Source organism: Colobus angolensis, unplaced genomic scaffold (assembly GCF_000951035.1).
Source record: "Colobus angolensis palliatus isolate OR3802 unplaced genomic scaffold, Cang.pa_1.0 Scaffold218, whole genome shotgun sequence".
Taxonomy (NCBI): domain Eukaryota; kingdom Metazoa; phylum Chordata; class Mammalia; order Primates; family Cercopithecidae; genus Colobus; species Colobus angolensis.
The window spans coordinates 596329-606860 of NW_012115355.1; the positions used below are offsets into that span (position 1 = coordinate 596329).

The 10532-nt window shown below is 40.0% G+C and overlaps 1 protein-coding gene across 3 annotated transcripts in view; it reads left to right on the forward strand.

Moving 5' to 3' along the window:
- TDRD3 (tudor domain containing 3) overlaps nucleotides 1-10532 on the forward strand; it is a 188042-nt gene that overhangs the window by 119940 nt on the left and 57570 nt on the right. For all 3 annotated transcript variants that reach the window (XM_011943268.1, XM_011943270.1, XM_011943271.1), the window contains 2 exons: nucleotides 4094-4250; nucleotides 5279-5404. In XM_011943268.1, the coding sequence (XP_011798658.1) occupies nucleotides 4094-4250; nucleotides 5279-5404 (283 nt within the window). The remainder of the gene's footprint in view (nucleotides 1-4093; nucleotides 4251-5278; nucleotides 5405-10532) is intronic.

Consider the following 10532-nt stretch of genomic DNA (forward strand, 5'->3'; position numbering starts at 1 on the left):
TGTGGAGAGGAAGCCAGTGAAGGCATCCCTCCTGCTGTTTTTTTTTTTTTTTTTCTGTAGTTCCTGGGTCCCAGCACCTTACTGAATGTGCTGCCCATGGTTGCAGGTGTGACCCCCAGCCATGGAACCAGAGGAACTAAGTGATTGGGATTTGTCATGCTCACCCATGTGACTCTAGTCCTGTGCCTGTGATTTCCCTTTGAATTCCTTGACGTGTGTGACCTGCCTGGCTCCCCGCAAAAAATGGACCTCATGGACCTCAGGAGAGACTATGTGACAGTTGCATTTGGGCAACTGTTGCACTTCCCTTCTTAATGGAGGAAGTGTGCTGGTTTAGCTCTGTATCATGCTATTATTGCCTGTGCTAAAGCATTTACCCTTAGAGAATGCTTCCAGTTAAGTTCTAAACTTAAAACCCCTTACTAATTAAGTACCATTCTAATTGGAGGTAGAATGAGTGCCTTAAAAGATTATAGGAATTGGGTTGCTGTTTTCCTGCTGATGGGACAGTATAAAGACTAAAATTTGGTTTTGGAGGATATTTTACTCCTAGTCGTTGAAGGCAGAATGCTTCTGTTCACAGAAGCAGCATAAAGCCTGGTTTCTGGTAGAGAAGCACAGAAAGGGAAGAGAATTGCGAAGGGTGTTTCGGCAAATAACTGATAATGTGCCTCATAGAGAGAATCCCTATTCCACTAGGTGGCACTGTTGGCCTTGACATGCCATGTGCTCTCCAGACAAGGGCAGAGATCTGGAAGTGCTATTTGCTCTTCAAGGGAAGAGAGAGACATGGAAATGCCATGTGCTCTCCAGACCAAGGGTAGAGAGAGACACTCACTGTGGGGGACGGGGAGACCTTCTGTTCCTAGAAAATCACAAAGCTGCCTTCCCTGGCACTATATCTCCAGTTACTATGACATTCCCTGATCTTGCCAAACAAGATTATTCTCTGAACTGTAAAACTTCCAACACACTGCATACACAGAGAGGGGAGGCGCTATGGCAGTCATAGACAGGAAAGGAGGAAATTATGATAGAAAAGTTGGAGATCTTGTTGCCAATGCCCCATTGGTGGTTGGAGTCTGATCTGAGTCCAGAAGCCTTTGGATAACACTGGGAAGTAACTCTAGCCAGAAATCCTCAGTTTCTCCAGAACCTCTTCCAGCCCCATGTGACAGCTAATTCCTCCAGGAAAGGAAACTGTTTCAAACATAGCCCACATGCCCAGCAACCTGTGGGTACTGGGAGACTCTCCATGTTCTCTCTAGCAAGCCAGTCCCCCAAGTCTTGTCAGACTGGCAGCCATGCTAATTGTTTTTAAATGGCTGAAGGGGGCCCAGTATTTGGTTGATTTAGTTCTAGAATGGAGGATGAGAGTCCTGAAATGAAAGGACAGAGTTGGAGTCCACTTCTCTACTCACTGTTTCAATGAATGTTGTGCCTTGGTATCCTGGACGAGGTCCTCAGTATGAAGCGGCTACATTGTCTGGGGGAGATACCGGGCTTTGTCATCTTGCACCAGAAAAACTTAGGACATGGGCAACACAGGGAGTTTAGGTGTGGAGGTTTAATAGGCAGGAGAAAAAGAAAGAGAAAGGAAAACAGGTCTCTCCCTAGTGAAAGGGGACTTCTGAGAGGAAAAGAGTGGCCAACAGCAGATGCACCTAATTACATAGTCTGGCTTGAGGAGGTGATGTCTGATTTACGTAGGGCTCACAGATTGGTTTGACCAGGTATGATGTTTACATAGTGTCCAGGGAAGACTGGCCTCCCCACCCTAATGTTATTATGCAAATGAACTTTCCTTCTCGGCTGGCATCATCTCGTCTGCTATGTGGCTGACAAACAGAAGGAATAATGGAGCTACCATCTTGAATGTATTTGGCACCACTGCTGGCATCTATGTGTGCAGCTCAATTTTACAAGCTGCTCTTTGTTAGAAAGGAAAATAATTTGGTGCTACTTTTCATTAAAAGGAAAACCTTACCGAGGACTTCTGTATCCTCACTATCTGCCTAAATAATTTCTTCTTAACTCCTGTATCAGTAGGATTCTCCATGTGCTAAATCTTTTTTTTTTTTTTTTTGAGATGGAGTCTTGCTCTGTTGCCCAGGCTGGAGTGCAGTGGCCAGATCTCAGCTCACTGCAAGCTCCGCCTCCTGGGTTTACGCCATTCTCCTGCCTCAGCCTCCCGAGTAGCTAGGACTACAGGCACCTGCCACCTTGCCTGGCTAGTTTTTTGTATTTTTTAGTAGAGACGGGGTTTCACCATGTTAGCCAGGATGGTCTTGATCTCCTGACCTCGTGATCCGCCCGTCTTGGCCTCCCAAAGTGCTGGAATTACAGGCTTGAGCCACCGCCCCCGGCCCTCCATGTACTAAATCTTAACACAGAGTTTCAAGACAGGAAAGAAAGGGGAGTATTTATCTGGTTGAAGGTCTATCTTATCAGAGAAGAAAATCTTTTCTGAAATCTTCAGCTCATTTCCATTTGTATCTCCTTGACTAGAACTGGGTCTGATGTCCATTCCTAAATCAATTACTGATCAAGGGGAATGAGTTTATCACTAAGGGCAGGCTATCTCTTCCTTGAACAAAAGGCCATCTCATTCTTAACAATAAAATAAATAAAATCAGGGTTTAAATGGCAAGACAGAGTGGATACACTGAGCTGCAAAATACGTGGTCCCTAACTCAAGAATCTCTTAAACTTGAGTAAATTGAGAACACTTCTCTGGAGATGTCTTGACAAAGAACACAAGAGAACATTAGCAGATTAGGGTGTGTTGTGAGATTAAAAACATATGAAAGAAATGACATCATAAAGATGATGGAGTAGAAAGTTGAAGGAATTTGCCCCTCTACTGAAGTCCTATATTCTCTACTGAAGCGGCTGTTGAGCTGGAAAGCACTGTCCAAAGCAACCATTTTAGAACTCTGGATCCTTGTCAAACACTTGTAGCATCCAGGGTAAGTAAATGATGAAGAAAGAGGCTGGTCACTGGCTGACCATGGAGATGATGGAACAGAGACTTCAGTGGACACACATCAGAAGGAATATGTTTCTTGTGAAAAAAGTTCAGAAAAGTCACTAAGCAAACTGATGACTGTAACCTTCATCAAGTAACAGTAGTGATCCTTGGGGAGGAGGCACAATCTGACTTTCAGTTACCTAATTACAGGATTCAAAATGTCCAGTTCCTAACAAAGAATTACAAAGCCTACAAAGAATCAGGAAAGTTTAGCCCATTTACAAGAAAAAGAGAAATCCATAGAAACCATACATCAAATAGCTCATGCATTGGACTTAACTAGACAAAGACTTTAAATGAACTGTCTTATATATGCTCAAAGGTCTGAGAGAAATCATTGACAAAGAACTAAAGAAATCAGGAAAACAATGTATGAACTTATTAACTATTAGATGTATAAAGTTACGTTTTTCTCAGCTGGGGTTAGCTGAAGAAATTTCTTCGTAGGATATGTTTATACTCCTTAAGTGGTTCTTGAATTCTATTCAGGTCTAGATTTTTAAAAGAGATTTGGATTCTGGCATTTGTAAAGTAGACTTTCCTGTTGGGGTATAGCTGTCAAAGGCATCATAGATAGTATTGCTAATGAATATAGAATACTCAAGTAATAGTTTAAAAAAAAAGCTACTGGGGGTATCATTTTGTTAGCTTCAATACTTTACATTTTTGGAGAGGTGCTGTATGAATTACATTTCCCTTCTAGTATGGAGAAGTATCAAAAAATTTCCATTTTTTACCATGGAAAAGTTTCATTAGGTAGTTTTCTCCTCACTGTCTATATTATTTTCAAAGGCCATACTCTAACATACCATAAAATTTATTTTTTGTGCGTTGCTTTTGCAGTGTTACTTGTGAGGTCAGAGAATACTCAAGGCACAACCCAACATATCATACAGATTCTTCCTTGCCTCTTGTAAAAAATCAGCAAGAGACTGTTGTATTAGAATGACATTTTTACATAAGTATGAGATGTAATTTTTAGTTAAGACGGTAAATAGTTAAAAGTTTATGCCTTGCCTTATGTGTGGGCTGCCAACCAGCTTTTCTCTTTATTCCTTCCAGGTTGATGAGAAAGCTCTGAAGCACATAACAGAAATGGGCTTCAGTAAGGAAGCATCCAGGCAAGCTCTTATGGATAATGGCAACAACTTAGAAGCAGCATTGAATGTACTTCTCACAAGCAATAAACAGAAACCTGTTATGGGTCCTCCTCTGAGAGGTATACTTTATTAAACAGCGTGCCAGATAGTATTGTTTGCTTTTTAGATGAATATTTGTTATTGACAGAGTCTGTTAGCTGTGAGGGCTGTAATTTTATTTAACGTTATGGTAAGTGGAAGGAACACCAGTTTGGGAACCACAGAGACATTTATAGTCTCAGTCTCATTGTCTTCATCTTTGTACAAAATGGGTCTAACAACAACAACAAACAAAAACAAAGTGGGTCTAACAATGACTTATTTAACAAGGTTGTTATGAATAATAGAGAAAATATGTGACTGGTTCTGTTATTTCTAGAACTCTGTCACCTGAGTAAATGACTAAGCTTTTAAAAATTAACAAAAATACCACATTTACTTGGTGGTATTATTATTATTATTATTATTTTTGAGATGGAGTCTCGCTCTGTCACCCAGGCTGGAGTGTAGTGGCGCGATCTTGGCTCACTGCAAGCTCTGCCTCCTGGGTTCACGCCATTCTCCTGCCTCAGCCTCCCGAGTAGCTGGGACGACAGGCACCTGCCGCCACACCTGGCTAATTTTTTTGTATTTTTAGTAGAGATGGGGTTTCACCATGTTCGCCAGGATGGTCTCCATCTCCTCACCTCATGATCCGCCCATCTAAGCCTCCCGAAGTGCTGGGATTACAGGCGTGAGCCACCACGCCCGGCCTTGGTGTTATTCTTTAATCATTGCATGATCAAGTTTATTATGTGGTTTTTCAAGTCCCAGTCCTATATTATTTTAAAAATGTCTGTGGTTGAAGAATAAATTATAATTTTTCCTTAGAAGATAGTTTATATAAACAAATTCAGAATTCTGAATAGATGATTTATTTAGAGGATTAAGTGTGCTACTTAATATAATTACTTTAAAAACTTTAAAAAATTACTTAAAAGATGTAGACTATACAGAAAATATTAAAAGAAATTAAAATCCCTATTTAAAATTTTTGGTTATATGTTAGTATATATTTTCTTTTTGTTTTTGCATATATAGTACATATTTCTTGCTTTTACATCTAAAGGTAGAGGAAAAGGCAGGGGACGAATAAGATCTGAAGATGAAGAGGACCTGGGAAATGCAAGACCATCAGCACCAAGCACATTATTTGATTTCTTGGAATCTAAAATGGGAACTTTGAATGTGGAAGGTAGGCTAATTTAAAGTCGATAAGTCGATTCTTTTTCTTTCTGTTTTTTTTTTTGTGTGTGTGTATTCTTTATAAAAGACCAAACTTTATTTAGAACTGTATAATAAAGCAACTATAATATGAACATATATCCTGATTGTTTATTTATAAATTTACTTAATTACAAATTCCTGTTTGACAAAAGCATAGAAGAAAATGTTGTTATATTCTGAAAACATAATGGCAGCTTATTTTGCCCCCTAACTAGGATTAGTAATCTCACCAAACTACTTTTCCCTAATTTGCTCGTATCTAGATGACAGATATAACTATGTAAACAGATTGTTGTTTTGGAAAATTTATTATATAGTCTTATATAATATTTTGATTGTGAAATTGGTATATCTCTTCTTTCACCCCATATTACATAGTTTGAAAATGTTCACACAGTGAGTGAAAAGGCTTTCACAATGTGATTTTTTTTTATATACTTTAGTGATTGACATATTGAAAAGAGAACTAAGTATGGTAATATGCCGCCTTTTTCTAAGCACGTAATATAGTAAATATTTTCTAAAATGATAAGTTTTCAAAATATGATACAAAAAGTTAAGGAAATATGCTTTTAAATTCAGTTTCTCATTCAGATATATTTTGAATCTAGCCAAATAAGCTCATAGATAAAATGCTTTTGTAACAAATATGAAATGTTCAGATTTCATAAAAATTGAAGCGTGTTTGCTAGATTATATAGAAAAGGCATTGTAGCATTTGAGAAAACAAAGTTTGATGTGGGCAAGATTTGTAAGCATGATGTATTAGTTTTCTGTTGCTTTGTAACAAATTCCCACAAAGTTAGTGGCTTAAAACAATGCAACTTTATTACCTTATAGTTTCTTTGTGTCAGGAGTCTAGGCACAGCTTTACTGGGGCCTCTGTTTAAAGTCTCAGATGCTGATGTTAAGATTTTGGTTGGAGCGGTGATCTTATCAGAGACTTGAGGTCCTCTTACAGGCTCACCAGTTCTTACAGAATTTCATTTCCTTGTGAATGCAGGACTGAGGTCCTGTTTTTTCCTTTGTGTTGCCTGAAGACTGCTTTATCTCCTAAAAGCTGCCTTCAGATTGTTGCCACATGGGCCACCCCATAGGCAATTTACATATTGTTTGCTTCTGCAAAGCCAGCAAGAGAGTCTGCTGCTGCTTCAGATCTTTCTTTTTCCTGACTCTGACTTAATGAGTATTTTTGTCCCAACCTCTCTTCATACTGTCCCACTGAGAACTCTTTTGATTTCCTTTCATCCTCCTGTCCCCTTACATTTGCTTTTGACTTCTGTATTAGTTTGTTTTCAAGCTGCTGATAAAGACATAACTGAGACTGGGTAATTCATACAGGAAAAAGGGTGTACTGGATTTACAATTCCACGTGGCTGGGGAAGCCTCACCATCATTGTGGAAGGCAAAGAGGAGCAAGTCACATCTTACGTAGATGGCAGCAGGCAAAGAGAGAGCTTGTTCAGAGAAACTCTACTTTATAAAGCCATCAGATCTCATGAGACTTATTCACTATCACGAAAACAGCACAGGAAAGACCTACCTCCATGATTTAATTACCTCCCACTGGATCCCTCCCACAACTTGTTGGAATTCAAGATGAGATTTGGGTGGGGACACAACCGAAACATCATTCTACTCCTGGCCCCTCCCAAATATCATGTCCTCACATTTCAAAACCAATCATGCCTTCGCAACAGTCACCCAAAGTCTTAACTCATTTCAGCATTAACTTAAAAGTCCACAGTCCAGTCTCATCTGAGATAAGGCAAATCTCTTCTGCCTAAGAGCCTGAAAAATCAAAAGCAAGTTAGTTACTTCCTAGATACAATGGAGGTACAGGCATTGGGTAAATACAGCCATTCCAAATGGGAGAAATTGGCCAAAACAAAGGGGCTACAGGCTCCATGCAAGTCTGAAATCCAGCATGTTAGTCAAATCTTAAAAGCTCCAAAATGATCTCCTTTGACTCCATATCTCACATCTAGGTTACACTGATGAAAGAGGAGAGCTCCCATGGTCTTGGGCAACTCCACCTCTGTGACTTTGTAGGGTATGGCCTCCCTCCCAGCTGCTTTAACAGGCTGGTGAGGGGTGTTTGTGGCTTTTCCAGGTGAATGGTACAAGCTTTTGGTGGATCTACCATTCTAGGGTCTGGAAGATGGTAGCCCTCTTCTTACAACTCCACTAGGGGGTGCCCCAGTAGCAAACTCTGTGTGGGGACTCTGATTCCACATTTCCCTTCTGCATTGCCCTAGCAGAGGTTCTCTATGAGGGGCCTGCCCCTGCAGCAAACTTCTGCTTGGGCATTCAGGTGTTTTCATATATCCTCTGAAATCTGGTTGGAGGTTCCCAATCCCCAATTCTTAACTTCTGTGCACTCATAGGCTCAACATCATGTGGAAGCTGCCAAGACTTGAGGCATGCACCATCTGCAGCCACAGCCCAAGCTCTACGTTGGTCTCTTTCAGCAATGGCTACAGTGGCTGGGATGCAGGGCATCAAGTCCCTAGGCTGCACACATTATGGGGACCCTGGGCCCAGCCCATGAAACCATTTTTTCCTCCGAAGCCTCCTGGCTTGTGATGGGAGGGGCTCCATGAAGACCTCTGACGTGGAAGACATTTCCCCCATTATCTTAGGGATTAACATTCAGCTCCTTGTTACTTATGCATATTTCTGCAGCTTACATGGATTTATCAGAAAATGGGATTTTCTTTTCTATCACATTGCCAGTCTGCAAATTTTCCAGACTTTTATGTCATATTTTCCCATAACCTCACAATTTAGGAGACACTATAGAAGTTGATATGGTTTGGCTGTGTCCCTACCCAAATCTCATCTTGAATTCCTACATGCTGTGGGAGGGACCTAGTGGGAGGTTATTGAATCATGAGGGCAGGTCTTTCCCAAGATATTCTTGTGATAGTGTAAGTCTCATGAGATCTGATGGCTTTATAAAGTGGAATTTCCCTGAACAAGCTCTCCCTTTGCCTGCTGCCATCCACGTAAGATGTGACTTGCTTCTCCTTGACTTCTGCCATGATTGTGGGCTTCCCCAGTCACATGGAACTGTTAAGTCCAATAAACCCTTTTTCCTGTATAAATTACCCAGTCTCAGGTATGTCTTTATCAGCAGCATGAAAATGAACTAATATAGTAAATAGGTATCAGTAGAGTAGGGCACTGCAGAAAAGATAACCCAAAAATGTGGAAGTGACTTTGGAACTGGGTAACAGGCAGAGGTTGGAATGGTTTGGAGGGCTTAGAAGAAGACAGGAAAATGGGGGAAAGTTTGGAACTCCCTAGAGACTTGTTGAATGGCTTTGAACAAAATGCTGATAATGATAGGGACAATGAAATCCAGGCTGAGGTGATCTCAGATGGAGATGAGGAATTTGTTGGGAACTGGTGCAAAGGTGACCCTTGTTAGGTTTTGGCAAAGAGACCAGCAACATTTTGCCCCTGCTCTAGTGATTTGTGGAACTTTAAACTTGAGAGAGTTGATTTAGGGTATCTGGCAGAAGAAATTTCTAAGCAGCAAAGCATTCAAGATGTGACCTAGTTGCTGTTAAAGGCATTCAGTTTTAAAGGGAAAACACATCATATAAGTTTGGAAAATTTATGTTTGGGTTCTCAGGGACACCTGCTCCTTGGATGAGCACCATGACCTTGACTCACAGTCTTGCCTTCAAGGTTTAGTAACCTTGTTGGGGACCCATCACACTACATCCAGGAAGCAAAATTTTTAATCTCTCCTAGATGTACTGTGTGGGGAGGGCACACTGACTGATTCAGGAAATGAGCAGAAGGCTTCTTAGGGGAGATGGCATCTAGCCAAGACTGAGGAGAAGTGTTGGGGCAATCCAAGTAGAGGGAGCACTATGTATACAGGCGTGGAGGCATCAGAGCACCAGTTTCCTGTGCCTGGGAACATATGGTAGAGGCAGTGCTGTGAGGAGAGAATTGGAATTGGTAGGCTAGAGCCAGATTACGAGGATTTTGTCCTAAGGAGTTTTAGTTCTGTCCAAATGTGATACAAAGGCATTACAGGGTTTTTGGCATAAGAGCCATGAGGTTTATTTTGGTGCTTTAAGAAAAAATTTCCTGTCTGCAAAATGGAAAATAGGGTAAGATGGGGTTGAGATTGAAAACAGGCAATAGTTGTATGTGTTGTGGGGAATTATTCATTCAATAAATGCTGTATTTTATTTAGTATTTAAAATACCTCATTCAGAAAACTCAGGGAAGTAGACTGATTTTGTAGCTCTTGTCCCAAAGATGCTCACTGTCTAGTGTGTGAGACAGAAGAAATCATAAACTAAAGGAATATAGGAATGCTTACTTTCAAAGGATTTCATCATTTACTTAATGTAAAACAAAGCAATACTGAACAAAGTGTAAGTGCTTAGCAGAAGTTATTTTGAAAACAATAATCAGATTTGATCTGGTATATTTGTAACCTGTAATAATATTTAGTCTTTTATTTCAAAGTTTTATTGCCAAAATAAGACCTACCAGTTGTTTTGAATGGCTAGTAAATAATCAGACATACTTGAAAACACTGTTTGGTTTGCTATTTGATTGTTTTAAAGTTTTACCTTACTGGGACTTGATTGCACCATTACTAGCAGCTTTTCTGACCCTAAACTCTCTTTGATGATGTTGGCATCACACAGAAGAGATTCATGATAACACACATAAGTACCAATAGCTAGACAATAAAGTGATACACACACACACACACACACACATGCATATATATATATATGGAAGATTATAATGCTTGTAGCTCTTTCTTATATTCTCTTGGCTGTGTCTTCATGGGTATGATGAAGATAATAGGATTGATGGGAAAGCTGTGTGTTGGTTGCCCTCAGGTATCTTTAGCAGGGATCGTTGTGTTACTTTCTCTTGTTGACCTTCTCACACTACTAAGTGCCAGTATTCTTAGGTGAGCTGGGGTATATTGTAGAACGAACAAACAAACAAACAAACAGTTGAGGCAAGCTACTGAATTGTTTTTGAGCTCATTTTATTTTATTTTATTTTTTATTTTTTTATTTATTTTTATTTTATTATTATACTTTAAGTTC